At 45.1% G+C, this 26,694-nt stretch overlaps 2 protein-coding genes across 2 annotated transcripts in view; one reads left to right on the top strand and one right to left on the bottom strand.

Moving 5' to 3' along the window:
- Positions 1-26,694, top strand: part of LOC126195717 (uncharacterized) — a 611,971-nt gene that overhangs the window by 291,325 nt on the left and 293,952 nt on the right. The gene's annotated exons all lie outside the window — the stretch shown is intronic.
- Positions 1,964-26,694, bottom strand: part of LOC126195718 (facilitated trehalose transporter Tret1-like) — a 105,907-nt gene continuing 81,176 nt past the window's right edge. The window contains exons 3-4 of the mRNA XM_049934347.1: positions 19,786-20,322; positions 1,964-2,787 (exon numbers count right to left, since the gene is read on the bottom strand). Of these exons, the coding sequence (XP_049790304.1) occupies positions 2,125-2,787; positions 19,786-20,322 (1,200 nt within the window). The 3' untranslated portion in view covers positions 1,964-2,124. The remainder of the gene's footprint in view (positions 2,788-19,785; positions 20,323-26,694) is intronic.

The following is a 26,694-nucleotide window of genomic DNA, read 5'->3' as shown; positions in this document are numbered from 1 at the left end:
GGGCCGATGTGCCGGCCAGCCTGGATGTGGTTTTTAGGCAGTTTTCCACATCCCGCTAGGTGAATACCAGGCTGGTCCCCATGTTCCGCCTCAGTTACACGGCTCGCAGACATCTGAACACATTCGCACTATCCCATGGATTCCACTCGATGCAGACAGTTGGGGTACACTAATTCCATCCCGGGGGGTACGGGTTGGCTGCAGGAAGGGCATCCGGCCACCCCCTAACCATTAACACGCCAAATCCGATTAACGATGGCTGACCCCGTGTAACTGCGGGACAAGGCTCAAGCGATAGAACAGTGAACTTAATCCGTGACTTTTACAGTTCATAGACACAGTACTAGCAGAAATGGGATACACTGCGCAGCCAAGAAATAACTGGATGGTGGGTGTATTACTTTGAGATGAAGTGGTTGTACAATGGGGTTACGTTAAATGACTCAGAAATAAAAAGGAAGGTCCTTGTAGCATATCTGGCACCATCCAGAATGTGACTCTTCAGGCTTTCCCGGCGGATATGTTGTAAATGGTCTTCACAGGTCTGCCGCCGGATGACGTTGTGCAAATCCCACAATATTTCCTCGGAGCAACTGTCCAACATCATCAGGTGGTTGAACTTCGCTGGTGGCTAGGTACGTCTGACAAGATCCGCATTTCGACGCCGCTGTATATAGATCACGGGCGTGAAGATTGTGCAGGCGCGGGAACCACGCATGCGCAAAATTTTGCAGATAGATGGCGCCAGAGTCAAACGCCCTCTGCCGGGAAATGCAGAGCGGCCATTGTGCGCATGCGCTGACGCTGTGTTTACTAACATGCTGCCAAAGTTATGACGGGTCTATTAGAGCTTTCGATAACAGACCCGTCATAACTTTGGCAGCATGTTAGTAAACACAGCGTCAGCGCACGCGCACAACAGCCGCTCTACGTTTCCCAGCAGAGGGCGTTTGGTCTGGCGCCATCTATCCGCAAATTTTTGCACATGCGTAGTTCCCGCGCCTGCGCAATCTTCACGCACGTGCTCTATATACAGCGGCGTCGACATGCGGATCTTGCCCATCCTTTCCTCTGTCCTTTTCCCGGGCTCCCTCTCCCCCCTTCCATCCTCTTTTTTTCCCCAACTCCCCTCTCTCTGACCCCTTCTCTCCCCCGAGTCCTTTTGCATTTCCCTCCTCTGCCTTTTCCCATCCCCTCTCGCGTCTGCCCTGCCCCTCTCCCCCCTTATGAGTCCTCTCCAGCCGTTGGTTCCCCAGCCCTTTTTCGTTTTTTCCTCTCCTCCCTCCTTGTTTTCCCCCTCCTCCAGCCCCCCCCCCCCCCCCCCATCTGCCCTTGGCTAGGGAGTGTCATCTTTGTGCCGACATTTTCGTGCAGTGTTTTCCAGTGAGTGTTTTACAATGAGTGTTCTGTGTTGTGTGTGTTTCTGGAAGTGTTGCGAACGGCCATCATACTGTCGCTGGGTGTGATTTTTTTATCTCTTGCGAACAGAAACGAGACTGTCGCCATGTTTTTTAATTGTGTGTCTACTATGTTACTTGTCTGATTCCTGTGTATTTTATTAACATTGACAACCTCTTTGCTTTCTGTTTTAACTTTCCACAATTATCCGCCCTTTTACACTTAGTCACCGTTTTATCGCCTGTTTTTCTTGTTTCTTTTCTTCTTCCGTTTTTAAAAGAAAGTCTGTAGGCTGTAGAGCAGCGTACTAAGCTGCTTTATTGAAAATCAATAAAGGAAAAAAAATGCGGATCTTGTCAGTCGTACCTAGCCACCAGCGAGGTTCAACCACCTGATGATGTCGGACAGTTGCTCCGAGGAAATATTGTGGGATTTGCACAACGTCATCTGGCGGCAGACCCGTGAGGACTATTTACACCATCCAGAATGTCGTGTCGAAATTGCCTTTGACGTAATGTACGTTAGGACACAGAACTCGTTTTGTAGAGATTTCTGATTGACCTCTGAAGTTTTGTCAATAAATTTCGCTCACACTCGCATACATAAGAATTCACAGTGTTATGAGAACGGTTCGTGGATGACGTGCACCATCTATAACGAACTCGTTCCTTCGAGTAAGGTTCATCCTCGCTGGCTAGGTTAGTGGTCCTCGGTCCCAGAGAGTGGTCACGCTTTCTCTGACTGTGCGACGGGATCGTACATTTCGTGGCGCGCAGACTTCTTCGCGCCACCGTTCAGCTCCGCTACGATGTCGGCAATCGGCCGACCCTTCGTCTCTGGCAGGAAGAAGAAGATGTACACGTTGGAGGCCAGGGTGCAGGCGGCAAACAGCCAGTAGGAGCCGTAGATGTCCAGCCAGGCGAGCATGTACACGTAGGCCTTGAGCACCGCGAAGGCGGCCAGCAGGAAGGTGGGGATGCCGATGGAGATGGCGATGTGCGCCATGTCGGGCGCGAACATCTCGTTGAGGATGACGAAGACGAGCGCGGCGACGCCCAGGTTGCAGGCGGCGACGAAGAGCGAGAGCGACGCCACGGGCAGCCACCAGACGGGGGAGACGTCTAGGCCGAGCCGCTTGGCGTAGAAGTAGCCGCCGAGCGCGGCGAGGCTGCCGGCGATGGCGGCGTTGGAGGCCAGCAGCAGCGGGCGGCGGCCGGCGCGGTCCACCAGCTGCGAGGTGAGCGCGCTGGCGGCCAGCTGCAGCGCGGCCACCACCACGGCCGCCCACGCCGCCGGCACGCTGCTGCCCGCCTCCGAGAACAGCTCCACCGCGTAGTTCATCACGATGAAGTTGCCGCACAGCTGCAGGTTCGCGATCAGCACCAGCACCTGCGGCAGCAAACGGTCCCGTGTCGCGAAAACAGCGTACGTCACCGCGCGTGCCATCAAGTGGTTCAAATGGCTCTGAGCACTATGGGACTTAACACCCGAGGTCATCATTCCCCTAGAACTTAGAGCTACTTAAACCTAAACACACTACGAGACAGACTTCCTAACCATGACACGTATCAACTGCTTAGACGTGAGGAAACCTTTCAGACTGTAAACACCTTGGCAAACGAGGTATCTCGAAAAGTTTTAACTGAATATTTAAGAGAGATACAGTAAGAACAAGGATAATAACTATTACCGATTGTGACCAAGGGCCCTAGTCCCATACCGCCTGTGCGTGGACTGGCCGACTTCACCCGAGTTGGAATCCGCCATGTTCAGGACTAGGGGGAGTAGGGACCAACCACCGATTACGACACACCGAATATGACGTAGAGTAAGTTAGTTATAGGACTTATTTATAGGAAATTAGAATAGGTACTGCAGCGAATTATAACGTCGAGGCCTGCCCAGTGCCAGGGGCATGTTCTTCGGGGTTAGCTCGAAGAACAAGGCACATTAAGTAGGTTTATATTCTTACTGGCACACATGTGACGCTGCAGTAAATACATAAATTCAATTAGTTATAGGAATTAGATATACACAGTAGATATAGATATTAAATGCCCATTGTTGTTAGTGTAACTGTAGCTCACTAGTAAACTAAAAGCTAGCTGCACATTTCAATATAAATGTATAACTGTTAGGACCCACTAATGAGCTTAAGGAAGTGGGTCAACTTGTATAATTATAATGGTTATCAATAAAGAATTTTTTTTAAACAAAAAAAAAACCTTCAATAAAAGTTATCTTAAACCTAACTAACCTAAGGACATCACACACAGCCATGCCCTAGGCAGGATTCGAACCTGCGACCGTAGCAGCAGCGCGGTTCCGGACTGAAGCGGCTAGAACCGCTCGGCCACAGCGGACGACAAGGAGGTTATCATTGCAGGTTGATATATCTCGCACGCAGTGTCATCGTGTACTAAAAGATATGAAATTAAAAGCGTATCGTGTCAGTATAGTGCAAGAGTTGAAATCTGAGGACCAGGAGAAAAGAGTTCATTATTGCAACTAGCTGTTAACATCAGCTGATAACGATTACTAGGACCACTTGCTTCACTTCATGTCAGATGAGACAGGGTTTCATTTGTCAGTTTATGTCAACTCCCAGAATTGCAAATACTGGTCGCAGGACAACCCTCATATATTCTGCATGGAGAACCTCTCCAATCAGAGAAGATTCGAACGTTAGACGTACCTGTTTTATGTGGGATACCCTTTGTAATTGAATTTAATTCGTAAGTGGTAAAAGCTTTGTTGCGGGAAGTGCCATCGCTCGGATAACCTAATTAAAAAAAAAAAGTTTCAAATGGCTCTGAGCACTATGAGACTTACTATCTGAGGTCATCAGTCCCCCAGAACCTAGAACTACTTAAACCTAACTAACCGAAGGACATCACATACAACCATGCCCGAGGCAGGATTCGAACCTGCCACCTCAGCAGTCGCGCGGTACCAGACTGAAGCGCCCAGAACTGCTCGGCCACAGCGGCCGGCACCTAATTTAAACAAATGAAGAAAACAGTCTCGATCGCAATGGAACACTAGTTTTCAATGTGTGTTTCACATGTCGTTTTCTTTGTACAATGTATTTAATTTCCTGTACCATCGGACTAAAACGTAATGTACGTATCTTGGGTCCTGTTGTCTGATGCCTGCCGCATTTTCTACACTCATAGTTGCTCCCCGTTTGGCTGCGTTCACGTTTCTTGTCCTTTAAATTCAATAAAGGCGCCGACGTCTCGGGAAGTCTACCGTCATTCATGTAACGTGTCCGATTGCTCCACACTCGGCGTTATAGGCAGCGATATCTGCTGCGTAGGCTGACGTTCGCCCCCGTAACTCTGATGCTGTTGTTCTCGGTCTGCAACATCCTGTATACTATACAGCATACATCGGAGACTGTATAAAGGATTCCGGAAGACAATACACTGACGATGGAAGCTCGTGTCCGACACCGTCAGCGACAACGGTAGCAGAGCATCGCATTCACAGAAGACAAGGCCAGTCTTCGCGGCAGCTAGCTCACCTGCTCCACTGCCGGTCGTGGCAGTAAGTCGCGATCACCGGGTATCAGTATTTCGACCTCCCCGCGGTCCGTTCGCGTACAACGTCACCCTATCTGCCGTAAGGGAGGCAATGCGGTAGGAGCCGGCCTCTATAGTTACGACGCTCTGTAGTATCGTTGAATGACAAGGGTGCCAACCTCATTTTGTTCCTCAAAATACCGTCTACATCCCATCGAAGTCTGTCGGTGTAATTTGGGAGTACCCTGTGTATAGGCCTACACTGTGTTTTAACTTGAGGCAACTAAATATCTCGAAACCGACGCTCCATACATGAAATGGTTCAAATGGCTCTGAGCACTATGGGACTTAACATCTGAGGTCATTAGTCCCCTACAACTTAGAACTACTTAAACCTAACTAACCTAAGTACATCACACACATCCATGCCCGAGGCACGATTCGAACCTGCGGCCGTAGCAGTCGCGCGGTTCCGGACTGAAGTGCCTAGAACCACTCGGCCACATCGGCCGGCTGGTTATGCGTTTCATCCAGCCATGTGTTAAGCACACGTCACATGGTCAAGTTTGTATTTTCAAATCGGAACCCCGACATTTTATTGCATATATGTATTCTACACCGAAAAATTCGTACAGTTTATTCAAACCATTGTTCCCCGTTCGCGGTAGGTGGCGCTGTAATCGACAAGTATCAAGTGTGCCTGTTTGCGCAATTAAGAACCAACGCATTTTACTCTGCATTTAATTTACGATGTAAATGTAAACCTTTGTGATTTAACCGTTGATAACATTGTTCAAAAGTTACGTTTGTTGTTGTCGTCTTCAGTTCAGAGACTGGTTTGATGCAGCTCTCCATGCTACTCTCTCCTGTGCAAGCTTCTTCATCTCCCAATACCTACTGCAACCTACATCCTTCTGAATATGCTTAGTTTATTCATCTCTTGGTCTCCCTCTACTATTTTTACCCTCCACGCTGCCCTCCAATACTAAATTGGTGATCCCTTGACGCCTCAGAACATGTCCTACCAACCAGATAGTAAGTCTCATAGTGCTCAGAGCCATTTGAAACTTTTTTTCTTCTAGTCAAGTTGTGCCACAAACTCCTCCCCAATTCTATTCAATATCTCCTCATTAGTTATGTGATCTACCCATCTAATCTTCAGCATTCTTCTGTAGCACGACATTTCGAAAGCTTGTATTTTCTTTTTGTCTTAACTATTTGTCGTCCACGTTTCACTTCCATACATGGCTACTCTCCATACAAATACTTTCAGAAACGACTTCCTGACACTTAAATCTATACTCGATGTTAACAAATTTCTCTTCTTCAGAAACACTTTCCTTGCCATTGCCAGTCTACCTTTTATATCCTCTCTACTTCGAACATCATTAGTTAGTTTGCTCCCCAAATAGCAAAACTCATTTACTACTTTAAGCGTTTCATTTCTTAATCTAATACCATTAGCATCACCCAATTTAATTCGGCTACATGTCGGTATCCTCGTTTTGCTTTTGTTATGCCCTCGTTTCAAGACACTGTCCATTCCGTTCAGTTGCTCTTCCAAGTCCTTTGCCGTCTCTGACGGAATTACAATGTCATCGGCGAACCTCAAAGTTGTTATTTCTTCTCCATGGATTTTAATACCTACTCGGAATTTTTCTATTGTTTCCTTTACTGCTTGCTCAATATACAGATTGAATAACGTCGGGGATAGACTACAACCATGTCTCACTCCCTTCCCAACCACTGCTTCCCCTTCATGCCCCTCGACTCTGATAACTGCCATCCGGTTTCTGTACAAATTGTAAATAACCTTTCGCTCCCCGTATTTTACCCCTGCCACCTTCAGATTTTGAGAGTATTACAGTCAACATTGTCAAAAGCTTTCTCTAAGTCTACAAATGCTAGAAACGTAGGTTTTCCTTTCCTTAATCTAGCTTCTAAGATAAGTCGTAGGGTCAGTATTGCCAAACTGATCTTTCCCGAGGTCGATTTCTACCAGTTTTCCATTTGTCTGTAAAGAAGTCGTATTAGTATTTTGCAGCCGTGGCTTATTAAACTGATAGTTCGGCAATTTTCACACCGTTACTTAAGTGTTGTAACTGTGATTGTACCATACAAATAATATGCCCAGCATTCACATTTTTGGCAAATAAGCTACTTAATGGTAGTGTATTTTTCTGTTCCCTACTGCGTTGTTTGTAATGAGTCCCCAAACCGTCAAAATGGTTGATTTCGATGGCCTCCCTTGACCCCCGCTATCGGAGTAACTGATTTAGGTTTGAGTTTCCGCCCAACCGCCGCAACTCTTGCACTGACCCCTACGCGGCTACCTGCGGAATACAGACCATAATCGTCTTAACAAGGTAAACTGTCCATAAAGTGATAGTCACACGAGCACCTGCCATGGGTACGCTCCGAAAAACGAACACCTCAATGCTAAGAGGCAAGGACACTCACCGAAATCAAGCACCATAAAGGTGAGAGGCAAGGGGATTCACTGATATCAAGCATCCCGGTGGGGACAGAAATGTAGTACATCCAAGGCCTTTTTCCTGGGTCACGCTAGACGTAGCATGCAAGCAGACATCGAAATGGCTAACCATATAGTACAGGACAATAAACTTGCAATACTACAGTAAATGTCGAACTCGAACATTAATATGGACTGTTAGAACCAAATGTTCACATTTACATCGTACATGGAATGTGGAACCAAATGTGTCGGTTCTTAATTGCAAAAATAGGCAAACGGAGTATTTCTCGATTACAGCGCATCTACCACGAATGGAAAACAAAAATGTGAGTAGGTAGGAGGGATAGTTAACTGGTGCCCTGTTGTAGCGCAGACAGATATCCCCTTTACTAATATTAACTTTTCACGTACAACATTTTCTTCGTACGATGCGTCGCTTTTCCTTTGCTGATAATAGAATGAAGAAGATGTCACAAATACAATGTCTAGTGCTGGTCCCGTTAAACACAGTTAAGTAATATGGAAGGGAAATATATAATTTACAGTAAGGAAAAAAACTAATTCATATAACTTCTGATCATTTAATATTTCTCTAATGGTTCCTCCAATGTGTTGCGGTAGCGTCGGCTTACGAATTTAAAAAAAATCTGATGACCATTTATCTGCTTATATGATTGTTAATACCACACATAAGACCCTCGTGTGTGTGCACCCAAAGATAGTTGGTGAGGCAACAGAATTTGAAGTGAGTCCTTTTAAACAACCAGAGCTCGACGCTCGAATCACCCGATAGAGCCAGAGACGATGGCGTGGATCACCATGTTATAGGTACGAAAAGATCAGTCATGCATCCCCACTGGGAAGCAGATCACACAGTCGGCATTTGCCTCAACAGTTCTTGAAAATTTTGCACCGGGATTTTAGTAGCTAATCAGTAATCCTTTTGCAAACTAAGAATTAGGAATTTAACGCGAATACTGAAATTGATCTGACTAAAAACTCGCGTCTCAGAGCGATCAAGGCCTGCAGAGCTGCAGTTACCAACAGGAATTTACTGTGTCGCCCATCAGGAGCTAATGTTCTCCAATGGAGACCTGTGCTGCTACCTCCTCAGCCCAACAACCAGCGGCTTCTACTTCCGAATATAAAACCTGGATGAACCTACTACTTCTTTTCTTAGCTTCACTTTGGATCAGCATAACAAACGCACAAGACAGTTTGCTACACAGTCAAGTAGAAACAACAATTTATCTGCCAATCAGGCGAGAGAGATTTTTAGTTTATATCTCCACTACATTAAAGTTTTTAGGCTACCCAATGGGGCAGAGAGGAACTGACTTTCTATCATCCCCTCCTGACGAGATCACAAGAAAATTTTCCACGAACGATCACTAGAGAGAGAGAAAGACAAGGAGCACGGGAAACAGTGCATCTTTGCTCAATCCATTGTCCTGGCGCTAGCCTGTCAAGGAATGTGGATACTTTTACAGAATTTCCTTGCGTCATAGCTACAAAGAGGGTTTCTCTTTCCACTAACTAACCTGAGACGCGTCCAAGCATCTACCGAGAAGACACATTCGTTCAGCGCCAATTCTTCTGGTACCATCAGGTCGGCATGTCCAAAAGGATCAATCTCAAGACAAGAAAAAGGTACGTAACTATGTCCACGTCCAGTCTTGCCATCGCCTATAGCTCCGTGCCTGCAAGACATCTCTGAACTCACCTCAGACCACTGGAGGAGCATGCAACTATTATCTCGGACAACGCCGGAGGAGTGTCTCCGCCTATACAAAACTCCCTTCACAAAGACACGCCCCACCCGACGCCCAGTTCATGGCTGAAGACAATCCAATCATTTCCCTATACCGAGTAATACACTAAGCGCCAAAGAAACTGGTATAGCCGTGCGTATTCAAATAAACAGACATAAGTAAACAGGCAGAATATGGCGCTGCAGTCAGCAACGTCTATATAAGACAAAAAATGTCTGGCGTAGTTGTTAGATCGATTACTCCTGCTACAATCGCAGGTTATCAACATTTAAGTGAGTTTGAAAGTGGTGTTATCGTCGGCGTACGAGCGATGGGACACATCGTTTCCGAGGTAGAGTTGAAGCGAGGATTCTGGCGTACGACCTTTTCACGAGTGTGCCGTGATATCATGAATGCGATAAAACATCAAATTCCCGACATCGCTGAAGCCGGAAAAAGATCCTTTAAGAACGGGATCAACGAAGACTGAAGAGAATCGTTCAGGGTGACAGAAGTGCAATCCTTCGGCAAATTGCAGCACATTTCAATGCTGGACCATCAACAAGTGTCAGCGTGCGAACCATTCAACCATCGATATGGGCTTTCGGAGCCGAAGACCCACTCGTGTACCTTTGATGACTGCACGACACAAAGCTTTACGCCTCACCTAGACCAGTCAACACCGACATTGGACTTTTGATGAATGGTAACATGTTGCCTGGTCGGACGAGTCTCGTTTCAAATTGTATCGAGCGGATGGACTTGTACCGGTATGGGGATAACCTCATGAATCCATGGACGCTGCATGTCAATAGGGGACTGTTCAAGCTGGTGTAGGCTCTATAATGGTGAGGGGACTGTTCAAGCTGCTGTAGGCTCTATAATGGTGTGGGGCGTGTGCAATTCGAGTGATATGGGATCCCTGATACGTCTAGATACAACTGTGACCGGTGACACTCTAATAAGCATCCTGTCTCATCACCTACATCTATTCATGTCCATTGTGCATTTCGACGGACTTGGGCAATTTCAGCAGGACAGTGCAACATCCCACACGTCCAGAGTTGCTCCATAGTGGCTCAAGAAACACTCTTCTGAGTTTAAACACTTCCGCTGACCACCAAACTCCCCAGACACGAACGTTATTGAGCATCTCTGGGATGCTTTGCAACGTGCTGTTGAGAAAAAATCTCCACCCTCTCGTACTCTTACGGATTAATGGACAGCCCTGCAGGAATTATGGTGTCAGACATCAGTCGAGTCCATGCCACGTCGTACTGCGGGACTTCCGCGTGCTCGCAGGATCCCTACACGGTATTAGGCAGGTGTACCAGCTTCTTTGGCACTTCAGTGTAATAACTGCTCACACGCTGCATAGACAAGGAAATCCATCTACAGTAAAACCATAGAATATGTATGGGGAAAATCTCATACACTGATCTTCTGCAGTTGCTTCTGATAATTATCGTTGTATTGGCCACTCCCTATATATTAGAGAGTATGGAGATTAAACACTAAGAATAAGTGGAGGTTGCTTTCAATGTAACAAAATGCTAATTTGCGGGACCCTTTGAAATTGTCTTCCGAACTAGTGTTCGACATCTACATCTACATGGATACTCTGCAAATCACATTTAAGTGCCTGGCAGAGGGTTCATAGAACCACCTTCACAATTCTCTATTATTCCAATCTCGTATAGCGCGCGGAAAGAATGAACACACATATCTTTCCGTATGAGCTCTGATTTCCCTTATTTTATCGTGGTGATCGTTCCTACCTACGTAGGTCGGTGTCAACAAAATATTTTCGCATTCGGAGGAGAAAGTTGGTGACTGGAATTTCTTTTAATGGTTTCCAGCCCAAATCCTGTATCATTTCTGTGTCACTCACTCCCATATTTCGCGATAATACAGAACGTGCTGCCTTTCTTTGAACTTTTTCGATGTACTCCGTCAGTCCTATCTGGTAAGGATCCCACAGCGCGCAGCAGTATTCTAAAAGGTGACGGACAAGCCTAGTGTAGGCAGTCTCCTTAGTAGGTCTGTTATATTTTCTAAGTGCCCTGTCAGTAAAACGCAGTCTTTGGTTAGCCTTCCCCACAGCATTTTCTATGTGTTCCTTCCAATTTAAGTTGTTCGTAATTGTAATACCTAGGTATTTAGTTGAATTTACGGCTTTTAGATTAGACTGATTTATCGTGTAACCGAAGTTTAATGAGTACCTTTTAGCACTCATATGGATGACCTCACACTTTTCGTTATTTAGAGTCAACTGCCACTTTTCGCACCATTCAGATACCTTTTCTAAATCATTTTGTAGTTTGTTTTGATCTTCTGATGACTTTATTAGTCGATAAACGACAGCGTCATCTGCAAACAACCGAAGACGGCTGCTCAGATTGTCTCCCAAATCATTTATATAGATAAGGAACAGCAAAGGGAACGCCAGAAATCACTTCTGTTTTACTCGATGAGTTTCCCTCAATTACTACGAACTGTGACCTCTCTGACAGGAAATCACAAATCCAGTCACATAACTGAGACGCTATTCCATAAGCACGCAATTTCACTACGAGCTGCTTGTGTGGAGCGTCAAAAGCCTTCCGGAAATCCAGAAATACGGAATCGATCTGAAGTCCCTTGTCAATAGCACTCACAGTTATTTTAAAGATATGGTTCTGGGCAAGACATCGGATGTTGTTGTGTAATTACCACAATATTTCACATTCGCAACCGGCGGAGTCTTCAGGTGCGGTACACACACAGCTGAGACTGTGACCATAGCCTCCCATTTATGCCGGACTAAAAAGAAACTACATAGGTATGAATCAGCAGAATTCAAGTACCGGTAGCACAGACATCGTGTTCGGCAGCGAGAGAGATAGCCACGCAACCTGTCAGAGGATGGACAGGCAGCTTCGACGCAAAGGCTGTCAGCCACACTGTGCACTGCTGCCTGCCGCTCCAGCGCCCTCTGTCGGGACCCGCCTGCCGATATACGTGTCCGCGCTGGCGTGTGCCCGTCCGCGCAGCTGTCATCCCGATATCTACGTCGCCACCGCAGCGTATCCCTTGTGCGACTGACAGTTCCTCTTTGTACTCTGCGATACGATATTGCGATATTGCAGTGCCTGTGTTATTACGAATTAAGATGTAATGTTCCTTAGGACATGCGTGCACGTCCGAAGGATCATCACGTCGAAATTCGGAATAACACAGGCACTGCAATATCGTATTTATCCGGTTACACCGGGTGTCCAGCTTTCAAGTAAAACGTCTCCCCTGCACGGGGAAATACGTAATGGGTGGCCAGGTTGTAGACACATGACTGACGACATATGGAAGTTTGGGTCGGGCCGTAAGTCGTGCACTGATAGTCAAATGGTATTATACAGAGAACACTAATAGATTAAGATTGGTGGGGAATTCAGAGATGCCAGCCTTGTACGATTACAGATAACTGGTACTAGAACGTCTTCGATCCTTTCACGAGACACTACAAAAAAGAAATCAAGTCCGTGGCAAGAAGCACGAGACTACATCCTCATGAAGAAATTAGACATCAAATTATTTTTTTAATCATCTTATGCCATAAGCAGAGAAGTTTTAAGTTTTCAAGGGGATACAGTGTTTTACGTTTTCCTTATGAAGATGAGATACTTCACGTTGTAACAACAACAACGCTGTACTGTTGTACATATAAATAATATTTTTTTTCTTCTGATTTTTCGATAAATTAGTGTAATCGATGTTCTGATTTCATTTCTTTTTTTGTTTCATGTCATTGTGTTAAGAAAACTGTAAACAAATTTCAATGTGAATATTAATTTTTATGTCAAATGTCAAGCAATATTATAATAGAATTGAAAGGTAACAAATGTTGAAACTGTTGTAACATGTTTAAAATTGTAACTGTGCGCCTGGTCCATACGTAGGCAATGTATTAGGATATGTAGAATGCAAAACCTCGGGTGAATACCCGGTCTGTAAGGGAGCGGTAAAAGGTAGGTGTCAGGCGAGCGCGGGAAAATGCGCACGGGCGCTGCACGGCACAACGGGCTCAGCAGTAGTAGTCGGAGTTGGGCATTGGTCTGAGCAACACGTTCTGGATAGAGGAGGCTCTCCTGGAAGACGTGGTTTCATTGAGCCTCGGGTATGCCGCTCCAACGCCCATACAGCATGGCAAAATTCCATAGGCACTAAACGGAAAAGTATTGCGACGCTATGAAGAAATAAAGTGCCGATAAGTCAAGAGCTATAGCTGTGGTTGTATGTGTGCTCTGTGCCTCGCCATCTCGCCGCTTGCCAACCGCCGCATCGATACAAACAGGTTGAAACTTTTAGTACTGTATTCGTATGGACCAGTGTTACTTTTTTTCCATACTGTTCAATAACAACTTAAAAACAACTTAAATTTTACCAGAACTTTCCTTTCATTTAATTATCCTCACAACTAACCTAAATAGGGTCCTTTCCAAATGTTGTGCAATCAGAGTGTCCCGAGATGAAAAATTAAAGTTTGTGTTAATAATAATTACCTGCAGACCTAGCTATATTAGAATGATGTTTAAAGAACTGTTTTGTTAATGAACCAGTAAATTAATAACGAAGGTCTGACAAAGTTGGAAGATAACTTTAATATAGATTTAGTGATGAAGTTTAATTTTTTTGAGACAGATATAAAGGTATTTAAATAAGCAGGAAATAAGATAAAAAGAGTAGTAACTCATATTTTGGAAAGCTTGAGGGCATATTGATTTCAGTAATCAATTTTTTTATACAGTGATCATAACAGTTTCAGGGCCGCCCCCCTTTTTATTAATTTGAATTCTAAAGTGTTCTAAACTGATTTGACCAGCAAAGTTAAAGTCAATATAAAAACCAAAATTTATCAGTGTTTTATCTTTATCAAAATTGACATTGTGTGTGTGATTCAAAAGTGCTATTTCTAGGGTAACCTATGCCCGATGTTAATCAGATCAATAGACAGTACGAAGTTTTGAGGTAAACAATATAGTTTGGTGTTATGTATTTATGGTTTATCCATATCAGTACAGAAAGTGAAATTATCAGTTCAATAGATTTTCTGGTTCTAAAATTTACCATATTATGCAGTGTTACTGTGTTGCTTTTTGTCCGTCCTGACGTGTAGTTGCATTTCGGACTTGCTTGACGTATCATTGTTATTACAGAGTGGGTGTAAGTCTGATTTGCCTCCATTCAGGTACACGCGGTCAATATCTATACGAAAATCCTTTCTCATAAGGTGAAGCCCGTCAACTTATCATAGTACAGTCTTAAAGGAGTATCGTGTGCCCTAAGCGCACGTTACAACGTTTCATTTTATTGTAATATACTTACTTGTCTTTCCAATATCAAGAAGAAGAATTTCCTTTAATTAATATTAAGAAGAAATATTTCTTCTCGTTTATGTTAGCAAAGGTAATTTAGGCATCCGGCTAACAGAAAAAAATAGGAAGCCGAAAAAAAAAATGTGAACGAGCACTCGCAGAAAGGCAAGAAAAATTGAGATTTGGCTTCAAAACATAAAAGAAGCACATAAAATAAAAAAGTAAAGAAAGTTGGTAGAAGGTTGGACTCTTAATAATAATAATAATAATAATAACAATAAAAACGACTAAAGCCTGAAAGCTAACCGAAGAAGGCAAAACAAGGTGAGCGTTTGGAAGGGCTGTGAGGGGAGAAGGGAGGCCGTAAAGAAATAAAAAAAGAGAAAAAAATAAAAAATTAAAAAAATGGTAAGGCAATCGCTCGCGTTAAGCGGAAAATCCTGTTTAGAGTTCCGGTCCGGCACAAATTTTCACTAACGTGATTCTGTTATACAGCTGTTGGTAGTCCATATTCGCAACAGTGAATACATTTCATGAAGTTTCTCTTTATAGTTGACGTGATTTTAAAATGGCCACCGCTGGATCGCATGCCTTACTAACATGGTATCCAGCGTTCCTGTTCACCAGATAAGTCGAGCTGCTAATTTCTACCGCTTCTTTAATAACAGTGTCCCAGTACGGAAATGTCGGTGAGAGGATTCTGGTGTTTTTGTAGTCCATACTGTGGCCCTTACTGAGACACTGATCGGCCACTGTGGGTATCTCTGGCTGGTCCCGAAGTGTGCCATTGCACAGATTGCGCCATCTCTTTCAAATACCCAGACCGTAAATATAGCTATGTGTATGCTGAATTACCCAACACCAGAGCTCCAACATCGAGGAACCTTGCCCTGTTTATAACCGAGAGTCGCCATTTGATGACTCTACGGTCAATGGTGTGACGTGTCATCCACTGTGGCTTTCTTGGTACGGCCAACCTTGTTGTCGATGACAAATACGAGATGCGATTGTGATTACACAGTATCTGTATGTCTGACGCAGCCATCTGCCCGCAGTGTCGCCTGATGGATAGGGACGAACATCGCCTAGTGTGTGGATCCTCAGCAGACGTGTGGCCACTGATATGAACGATGGTCACTTCATACCTTCGAACTGCGCTACACGCGATCTAGCCGCAGATGTTACTCTCCCAGGAAGACACATATTCTCCATCTGTTAAGGTCCGAGATCTGATGTGGATCAAAGGATTATCATTTTATTATCTTTTCCAAGACGATAAAAAGATTGTGCTCGACTATTGAGCATTCTGACAAGAACGACATAACTGTTTGACGTAATTTTTTACCAGTTATTCGATAGTATTGTAACGGATCCACCCCGAAGTTGGGATGTACCTTATACTGCTCCTTTTATGGGCCCTAACGTGGAACACAGCACTATGAATACATTCTCCTAAAAGACAGACCCACCCATGAGCCAGCCACGTCTCGCGTATATACTGCTCCTTTATTCTTTTCATTGTACCGTGGCTGTGGCAAATGTCTTGCTTTTGCTTACGGGCTCTACTGTTTTTTTGTTTGCACACATATTAAAAAAATGTTACTGCTATCATACATGATTATTTAATTTTGATTTTCTTCCTCTTATTTATAGCCCTCATAAATGTGTAGTTGACTCTTACAGATGAGCATTAAATACAGTGGTGTCCAAAGAAAAAGGCAACAAACAGTTATTTCCGCGCCCTGTGTCTAATTCACGATATCATCATCCAAACTGACCTGCACAAAAGATGGCGTTCTGTTCAACGGACGACCACGCCAACTATGGGAAGAATGGAAGCAGGTCAGTCGCAAACTGATGTGACCTATTGGTTTAATGTGAATCATTATTTTCCGGATGTGGCGGCACTTTATAGAGTTTGAAACTATCCCGAAGACCAGGGCGAGGCCGACCACGTGTAACATCAGAAAGAGAGGACCGTTATTTGGCTGTAAGGATGCCACAGTACCGCCTTAGTACTGTACGGCAACTGGCATCTGACGTCGCAACATCCGCTGGACGTGCTGTAGCGAGGCAAACGGTGTACACAAGGCTTCAGCAGAGTGGCGTTCACTGTCGGAAACCTGCTGTATGTTTTCCTCTGACACGCCTAGAGTGGAGCCGTCAACAGACCACCTGGACGGTCGAACAGTGGACCAATGTTCTTTTTACAGATGAGTCACGATTTGGTCTGAACAGTGATTATCGAAGAGGATCCTTAATGGTGTGGGTAGGGATTATCTTGACCACTCGAACACCTCCTCATGAAATTGCACGGTTGAATTGGAAAGGTTTAACTGCTGTCAGGTATCGTGACGAGATCTTCGGACCTCGTGTGCGGTTATTGCGAGATGCTGTGGGCCCAGACTTCGTACTGCTGGACCATAATGGTCAACCTCATAGAGCACGCGTGGTTGATGTTTTACTGGAAACGGAAGACATTGCTCACATGGCATGGCCTGCTCGCTCTCTCGGTTTGAATGCCATAGAGCACGTCTGATATGTACTAGAGACACGGGTTGCATCATGTCAGCATCCACCAACTACTCTCTAAGGCTTGGGAGCAGCATGGCTGGAAGAATGGGCTGAACATGAGATTGATGACAACATTCCCAGCACGCCGGGTCGTTTGTCAGGCCTGCATTTCTGTCAGAGGTGGTCACACCTCATACTGAGGAGATTAACGAGCTGTCGGAATGCGTGTGAAAATCCGTTAAGCCCCAAAACACGAACATTTTTGTCTACCTATAAGCATATTTCATTTGTTTACGTTCTGTATTCTTTATATTGTTTATGTTTTATTATCACCTGATTACACAGTTTTGTGGCAAATTAAACGCAACCTTGCAAAATTTCTGTTTGTTGCTTTAATTTTGAACACCAGTGGCTTTGATGAAACGATGTCGATCACTTGCGCCTTTCAAATATTGCGGAAATTTCGTATCGACATCTGACATGTCGCCCGAGAATCGTATTTACAACTAGTATGTCGGGAAATCCTCAAGTAACACAGTTTTATTTTCCTCACACTGAGGCTCCACCTACTGCTTCGATACTGTAAGAGAAAGTTGTGATTTGCGTTACGAAGCGAGATAAAGTCGCGTCGCGATGCGCGATCCAGGAAGAAGTCTGCCAAGGAAGGCTTTTTCTAGGCTTGGCCGATGTCTTTTTCTATAACTAGTCCGTCGGTAAAGCCTCAAGGAACCCAGTTTTCTTTTGCTCCGCACTACTGCTTCGATAATGGGAGAGCAAGTAGTGATTTGCGTTACGTACCGAGATAAAGGCGCGTCGAGACGCGCGATCCAGGAAGAAGTCTGCTATGAAAGGCTTCTTCTTGGCTTTGTCGATGTCCTTATCTACAACTAATCATCAATGAAATCGCCGCGGGTTTGAGTCCTACCTCGGGCATTGATGTGTATGTTGTTCTTAGCATAAGTTAGTTTAAGTAGTGTCTCTCCCATTATCGAAGCAGTAGTCTGGAACATACAGTCCGACGAAACACAGCTGGGTTGCTTGAGGCCTCCCCGACGGACTAGTTGTAGGTAAGTCTCTGTTGATCCTTCGTGGACAGGGGACATCAGCTGGTCAAGTAATTATCAAATGGTTCAAATGGCTCTGAGGATTATGGGACTTAACATAAGAGGTCATCAGTCCCCTAGACCTTAGAACTACTTAAACCTAACTAACCTAAGGACATCACACACATCCATGCCCGAGGCAGGATTCGAACCTGTGACCGTAGCGGTCGCGCGGTTCCGGACTGAAGCGCCTAGAGCCGCTCGGCTACAACAGCCGTCAAGTAATTATCATAGAAATTCTAGGGACCAATGACCTCAGAAGTTTGGTACCTTAGGAATTCACACATATTTGAACATTTTTTAACATTAATTGAATTCGTCATCAGATGTGTAACTGAGATGGTATTTTATTTTATTTTCACGACGAGTTTCGGAATTCCACTACGCCATATTCACGCCCCATATGCATCTCTCAAAAATACAGTGCCATGTATTCCTGGATGTCGTGAATTGAAACCGTATCGCAAGTGTCCCGAATGAAGTACTTGCGATGCTTTGAATTCGCATCATCCAGGAGTACTTGAGTATTGCTCATCTGTGTGGGATTCGTACCAGGTCGGGTTGACAGAGGAGATAGAGAAGACCCAATGGAGAGCGGCGCGTTTCGTCACAGGGTTATTTGGTAAGCGTGATAGCGTTACGGAGATGTTTAGCAAACTCAAGTGGCAGACTCTGCAAGAGAGGCGCTCTGCATCGCAGTGTAGCTTGCTGTCCAGGTTTCGAGAGGATGCGTTTCCGGATGAGGTATGGAATATATTGCTTCCCCCTACTTATACGTCCCGAGGAGATCACGAATGTAAAATTAGAGAGATTCGAGCGCGCACGGAGGCTTTCCAGCAGTCGTTCGTCCCGCGAACAATACGCGAATGGAACAGGAAAGGGAGGTAATGATAGTGGCACGTAAAGTGCTCTCCGCCACACACCGTTGGATGGCTTGCTGAGTATAAATGTTCATAATTACTAACTTTTCTACAGGAGCGGATATATAGAATAAAAGGCATATTACTATAAACACAACTAGGTCTACTTTGGGTCTTCGGGTCGATTCCACAATGCCATGTCTTGTAAGCGATGACATCTCGGTCGGCAAAAGATTCTAGTCCAGGTAGCGAAGCATTCTCACAGCGAACAATAGCGATTGTAAACCACCCACTGCCAGAATATATGGCACTGCGACAGTATCGTTTATTTGTGAGAGATGCGTATGGAGCCTGAAGATGGTATAGTGGAAATGCCAAAACTGGTAGTCAAAATAAAATAAAATATCAGTTACACGGCTGTCGGCGAATTTCTTTGATAATTACTTGACCAGCTGATGTCCCCTGTCCACGGTGGATCAACAGAGACTTACCTACAACTAATCCGTCGGGGAGGCCTCGAGCAACACAGTTGTGTTTTGTCGCACTGTATGCTTCGCACTACTGCTTCGATAATGGGAGCCGGCCGTGGTGGCCGAGCTGTTCCAGGCGCTTCAGCCCGGAACCGCGCGACTGCTACGGTCGCAGGTTCGAATCCTGCCTCGGGCATGGATGTGTGTGATGTCCTTAGGTTAGTTAGGTTTAAGTAGTTCTAGGTTCTAGGGGACTGATGACCTCATGATGTTAAGTCCCATAGTGCTCAGAGCCATTTTCGATAATGGGAGAGCAAGCAGCGATCTGCTTTCCGTACCGTGATAAAGGCGCGTCGCGAAGCGCGGTCCATGAAGAAGTCGGCCAAGGACGGTTTCTCCTGGGCGCGACCGGTGTCCTCATCTCGGGAAGTGGACGCCGCGGATTTCTTGAGGCGCTCCAGCTCTTCTTCGACGTCGTAGTCGGCTCCGCGCAGCCACCGCAGCGACCTGAGGGCGTCGACGTCCCGACCGCGGGACAGCAGGTACTGCGGGGTCTCCGGCAGGGCGGTCCACGCCGCGACGAAGACGGTGGGCAGCGCGATGCAGAGCGCGCAGACGCTGCGGTAGGTGGCGACGGCGCCGACCACGTAGGCCAGCAGGATGCCCATGTTGAGCTGGATGGCGAAGACGGTGCCCAGGGCGCCGCGGTGGCGCTCCTGCGCGACCTCGGCCACGTAGTGCGGCGCCAGGGCCAGCACGCCGCCCGAGCCCACGCCGGCGAACAGGCGCGCAGCCACCAGCCAGCCCAGCGAGCGGCCCTGCACCAGCAGCACACCGCCCAGCGCGAACGGCGCGGCAGACAGGTAGCCCGCCACCTGGCCGCGGGGGGAGGGGAAAGGGAACCCTTAAAACAACCTGCACCGGTATGTCAGTTCTGCTCAACCGGTATTTTTCGGCATTTCTTTGGTCTCGGTTACAACAGGTGATATATACGAGGCCTGTTCAGAAAGTAAGCTCCGATTGATTGCCAAATTGAAACCACAGTGAACATCAGAAATGTTTTACTTGTAACAATTAGCTACACCTTTCAGCTACTTCTCTACGTAGTCGCCGTTCTGACTTAGACTTTTGTCATAGCGTTGTACCAACTTTTCAATAGCCTCATCATAGAAGGCAGCCGCCAGTGCTTTCCGCCAATTCTCCACGCTGGCCTACACCTCGTTGTCTGTGTCAAAATGTTGTCTTCAAAGACAGCGGTTCATGTGACCAGAGATGAAACTCAGGGAGAGACAATTGCGGACTGTATTGTGGGTAATCTCACATTTCCATTTGAAAACGATGCAGGAGCATCTTCATTGCCCCTGCAGAATGCGGCTGAGAATTGTCTTGAAGAAGAAACAGCACGACAGTTATGTAATGTTAGCTGCATAGCTTCAGGCGAAATTTCTCACCAGGCCTCGTACTTGGCGGCAGACACTATTTTCTAGACATCTTTACGCACTCACTGCGAGCTCAGAAATGAGAAGAGCGACGTGATGCTAACTGGGGATATACTAGAGACACTACCCAACACATCTGTGCAAAGCTTTATCGGATTTTCATAGTCGTTTCCATTTCGCGACCGATCGGAGCTTACTTTCTGAACGCCCCTCGTATACAGGGTGTTACAAAAAGGTACGGCCAAACTTTCAGGAAACATTCCTCACACACAAATAATGAAAAGATGTTACGTGGACATGTGTCCGGAAACGCTTAATTTCCATGTTAGAGCTCATTTTAGTTTCGTCAGTATGTACTGTACTTCCTCGATTAAGCCGCCAGTTGGCCCAATTGAAGGAAGGTAATGTTGACTTCGGTGCTTGTGTTGACATGCGACTCATTGCTCTACAGTACTAGCATCAAGCAAAAAATGGCTCTGAGCACTATGGGACTCAACTGCTGTTGTCATCAGTCCCCTAGAACTTAGAACTACTTAAACCTAACTAACCTAAGGACATCACACACATCCATGCCCGAGGCAGGATTCGAACCTGCGACCGTAGCAGTCGCACGGTTCCGGACTGCGCGCCTAGAACCGCGAGACCACCGCGGCCGGCTCTAGCATCAAGCACATCAGTACCTAGCATCAACAGGTTAGTGTTCATCACGAACGTGGTTTTGCAGCCAGTGCAATGTTTACAAATGCGGAGTTGGCAGATGCCCATTTGATGTATGGATTAGCACGGGGCAATAGCCGTGGCGCGGTACGTTTGTATCGAGACAGATTTCCAGAACGAAGGTGTCCCGACACGAAGACGTTCGAAGCAGTTGATCGGCGTCTTACGGAGCACGGAACATTCCAGCCTATGACTCGCGACTGGGGAAGACCTAGAACGACGAGGACACCTGCAATGGAAGAGGCAATTCTTCGTGCAGTTGACGATAACCCTACTGTCAGCGTCAGAGAAGTTGCTGCTGTACAAGGTAACGTTGACCACGTCACTGTATGGAGAGTGTTACGGGAGAACCAGTTGTTTCCGTGCCGTGTACAGCGTGTGCAGGCACTATCATCAGCAGCTGATTGGCCTCCACGCGTACACTTCTGCGAATGGTTCATCCAACAATGTGTCAATACTCATTTCAGTGCAAATGTTCTCTTTACGGATGAGGCTTCATTCCAACGTGATCAAATTTTAATTTTCACATTCTACATGTATGGGCTGACGAGAATCCGCACGCAATTGTGCAATCACGTCATCAACACAGATTTTTTGTGAACGTTTGGGACGGCATTGTTGGTGATGTCTTGATTGGGCCCCATGTTCTTCCACCTACGCCCAATGGAGCACGTTATCATGATTGCATACGGGATACTTTACCTGTGCTGCTAGAACGTATGCCTTTAGAAGTACGTCACAACATGCGGTTCATACACGATGGAGCTCCTGCACCTTTCAGTCGAAGTGTTCGTACGCTTCTCAACAACAGATTCGGTGACCGATGGATTGGTAGAGGCGGACCAATTCCATGGCCTCCACGCTCTCCTGACCTCAACCCTCTTGACTTCCATTTATGGGGGCATTTGAAAGCTCTTGTCTACGCAACCTCGGTACCAAATGTAGAGACTCGTCGTGCTCGTATTGTGGACGGCTGTGATACAATGCGCCATTCTCCAGGGCTGCATCAGCGCATCAGGGATTCCGTGCGACGGAGGGTGGATGCATGTATCCTCGCTAACGGAGAACATTTTGAACATTTCCTGTAACAAAGTGTTTGAAGTCACGCTGGTACGTTCTGTTGCTGTGTGTTTCCATTCCATGATTAATGTGATTTGAAGAGAAGTAATAAAATGGGCTCTAACATGGCAAGTAAGCGTTTCCGGACACATGTCCACATAACATATTTTCTTTCTTTGTGTGTGAGGAATGTTTCCTGAATATATATGTAGGTGAATGTGGTTGTTGTTCTTGTTGTCTTCAGTCCTGAGACTGGTTTGATGCAGCTCTCCATGCTCCTCTACCCTGTGCAAGCTTCTTCATCTCCCAGTACCTACTGCAGCCTACATCCTTCAGAATCTGCTTAGTGTATTCATCTCTTGATCTCCCTCTAAGATGTTTACCCTCCATGCTGCCCTCCAGTACTAAATTGGTGATCCCTTGATGCCTCAAACCGTGTCCTACCAACCGATCCCTTCTTCTAGTCAAGTAGTGCCACAAATTCCTCTTCAATTCTATTCATTACCTCTTCATTAGATATGTGATCTACCCACCTAATCTTCAGCATTATTCTGTAGCAACACATTTCGAAAGCTTCTATTCTCTTCTTGTCTAAACTATTTATCATCCACGTTTCTCTTCCATACATGGCTACACTCCATACAAATACTTTCAGAACCGTCTTCCTGACACTTAAATCTATACTCGATGTTAACAAATTTCTCTTCTTCAGATACGCTTTCCTTGCCATTGCCAGTCTACCTTTTATATCCTCTCTACTTCGACCATCATCAGTTGTTTTGGTCCCCAAATAGCAAAACTCCTTTACTACTTTAAGTGTCTCATTTCCTAATCTAATTCCCTCAGCATCACCCGACCTAATTCGACTACATTCCATTATCCTCGTTTTGCTTTTGTTGATGTTTATCTTATACCCTCCTTTTAAGACACTATCCATTCCGTTCAGCTGCTCTTCCAGGTCCTTTGCTATCTCTGACAGAATTACAATGTCATCGGCGAACCTTAAAGTTTTTATTTCTTCTCCATGGATTTTAATACCTACTCCGAACTTTTCTTTTGTTTCCTTTACTGCTTGCTCAATATACAGATTGAATGGCATTGGGGAGAGGCTACAACCCTGTCTCTCTTCCTTCCCAACCACTGCTTCTCTTTCATGTCCCTCGACTCTTATAACTGTCATCTGATTTCTGTACAAATTGTAAATAGCCTTTCGCTCCCTGTATTTTACCCCTGCCACCTTCAGAATTTGAAAGAGAGTATTCCAGTCAACATTGTCAAAAGCTTTCTCTAAGTCTACAAATACAGTAGAGCGTCGATTATCCGGGGACATGGGTGTTCGGAAAACTGGTTTGTTCGGATAATCGAACTGTACATGTTTATTTGCTAAAAAGAAGTACCGTACAGTAAATTTATTCATAAAAATAGGCATCTCTTTTAGTATTACAAAGTAAAAAAAAATGGCTCTGAGCACTATGGGACTCAACTGCTGAGGTCATTAGTCCCCTAGAACTTAGAACTAGTTAAACCTAACTAACCTAAGGACATCACAAACATCCATGCCCGAGGCAGGATTCGAACCTGCGACCGTAGCGGTCTTGCGGTTCCAGACTGTATTACAAAGTAACATACAAAGACAGCTTCAGTAGGAATATATAGTATGTGGCACAGGTTATTAAACAAAAATATACACATTGTAAACGTTTTCGAGAGCATTATCTTCTTCCCTTAATACGTCCCTTAGTTTGACTTTGAAAGAATCAGCTGCTGAAGAATCAGTCGACAGTTTTTCTCCCTTTATTGTAAGTTCACGAATGCCGTGTCTTGACTTGAAGCTCGTTTTAACCAGCCCGTGCTCGCTTTAAAGTTCGAAGGCCCTCCAAGTTTGTCGTTGAACTGCATTGCTTTCTCACACAGAATGGGACCTGAGATAGGTTCTCCTTCCGATCTCTTTTGTGTAAACCACTTGTAAACAGCATCATCTAGATCTGTGTTAGTGGCGAGCTTCAAAGTTTTACGGCTTGTTGATCCGTCAGTAGAATCAAGCATAGCTATAAAATTTGCTATGCTCGTCTTTTTTTTTTTTATCTCCGTAATTGTCGACTTCCCCACCTTGTACTCATTGGATAAAGTGGTTGCAGATTTACCTTCTTGTAACCTTTTAATAATCTCGTATTTGTCCCTCATAGAAAGGACAACACGTTTACGTTTAAGCATTTTGTATCGTCAAGTTCACTTCTTCACGCAGCAGCACAGAAGTGGTCGTAACAGAGAACAGAAGGTGAATTTTTGCACCGTGAAAAGCTCTTCTTGGGGGCGCGCAATCCTTCAAACTGCGCGGAGCGGCACGCCTCAACTCTAAGCTGGCGCAGCTGTTGCTGTGAGCAGCTTTGATACTGCCGCTACTTCTACTGCCAGTGCCAAGCCGACAGAAGTGTGCTGATTGTTGAAACATAGCGACTGGCGGCTTGGCCGGTCAGCAGCGACACAGTTTGGTTAAGCGGTCGTTCGGTTGACCGATGTTCGGATAATCGACGCTCTACTGTACTAGAAACGTAGGTTTGCCTTTCCTTAATCTTTCTTCTAAGATAAGTCGTTCCAACATAGGTGAAGGTGGCAGGGGTAAAATACAGGGAGCGAAAGGCTATTTACTATTTGTACAGAAGCCAGATGGCAGTTATAAGAGTCGAGGGGCATGAAAGGGAAGCAGTGGTTGGGAAGGGAGAGAGACAGGGTTGTAGCCTATCCCGGATGTTATTCAACCTGTATATTGAGCAAGCAGTAAAGGAAACAAAAGAAAAGTTCGGAGTAGGAATTAAAATCCATGGAGAAGAAATAAATACTTTGACGTTTGCCGATGACATTGTTGATTCGTGTTACAAACCGGACACAATAGGAAAGACCAGCCTCCTTTGCTTTTTTCTTTTATCTCTCGTTTATTACATCAGAGAAATACACATTTTAAGACAAAATTTAACTACATGAAATATTACTCCCAGTAAGGGTTAACATAAGCAGCGACAAAACTTAGTTCTCTTAAGGGTTTCTGCTGGCAACAGATTTTAAGTAGGCAATGTAAGGTTTATATCAATTTCGCTCAAACACGTAGCTAGTGATTGAATCACGACACAGACACTTTAACAATTTCGGTAACATATAAACAGCGTGAATTTGTACTCACAGTAACCAACTAATCAACAGCCTTGCCATTGAATAAGTAGTAGACCATTTGGAACGAATTAGCAACACCCAGCAACTAGTGGAGTTAATACCAACAGTATTGAAATGTCTTGCTCCCCATTAAATAAACAAACTTACAGTAATTAAATGAATAACAAATCAAACACACTACGCTCCACTCAAACTCTTCAGTGGAAGCCAACCCAAAATGAAGATTCCATTAACTGACTAGCTCTGAAGTTACACTAAAGCTCATCTCTGTGTCCCCTGACACGCATGGGGCAAACTTATACAAGACAAGATGTTGAAGGGAGCACATCAGTAAAACCGGTAGTGGAGCTAACTCGTGCCACTGAAAATTAAGGTACTAGACCGGGGCACAAGGTGATATACAATGAGGTTGCCTTAGTGCTATACTGCGCTCCAAAATATTAATTCAAATGGCCAATTCAAAATTAACTACACATAAACCAGCATTAATTAATGAGGAGTGACATCAGGTCGCTCGAAGGAATGACAACACTTAATTGAAATACGAATGCCGGAGGCGGTAGTAACATCAAACACCTTCTCCGAGTTTTAACCAGGAGTCACTTCCCGCTATACAAGTAGGATAATGGAATGTAGCCGAATTGCATCGGGTGATGCTGCGGGTATTAGATTAGGAAATGACACGCTTAAAGTAGTAAATGAGTTTTGCTATTTGTTGGAGCAAAATAACTGATGATGGTCGAAGTAGAGAATCTATAAAATGTAGACTGGCAATGGCTGAAGAAGAGAAATTTTTTAACACTGAGTATAGATTTAAGTGTCAGGAAGTCGTTTCTGAAAGTATTTGTATGGAGCGTAGCCATG

Source organism: Schistocerca nitens, chromosome 7 (assembly GCF_023898315.1).
Source record: "Schistocerca nitens isolate TAMUIC-IGC-003100 chromosome 7, iqSchNite1.1, whole genome shotgun sequence".
Classification (NCBI taxonomy): Eukaryota; Metazoa; Arthropoda; class Insecta; order Orthoptera; family Acrididae; genus Schistocerca; species Schistocerca nitens.
This window is presented reverse-complemented; position numbering and strand designations above follow the sequence as displayed.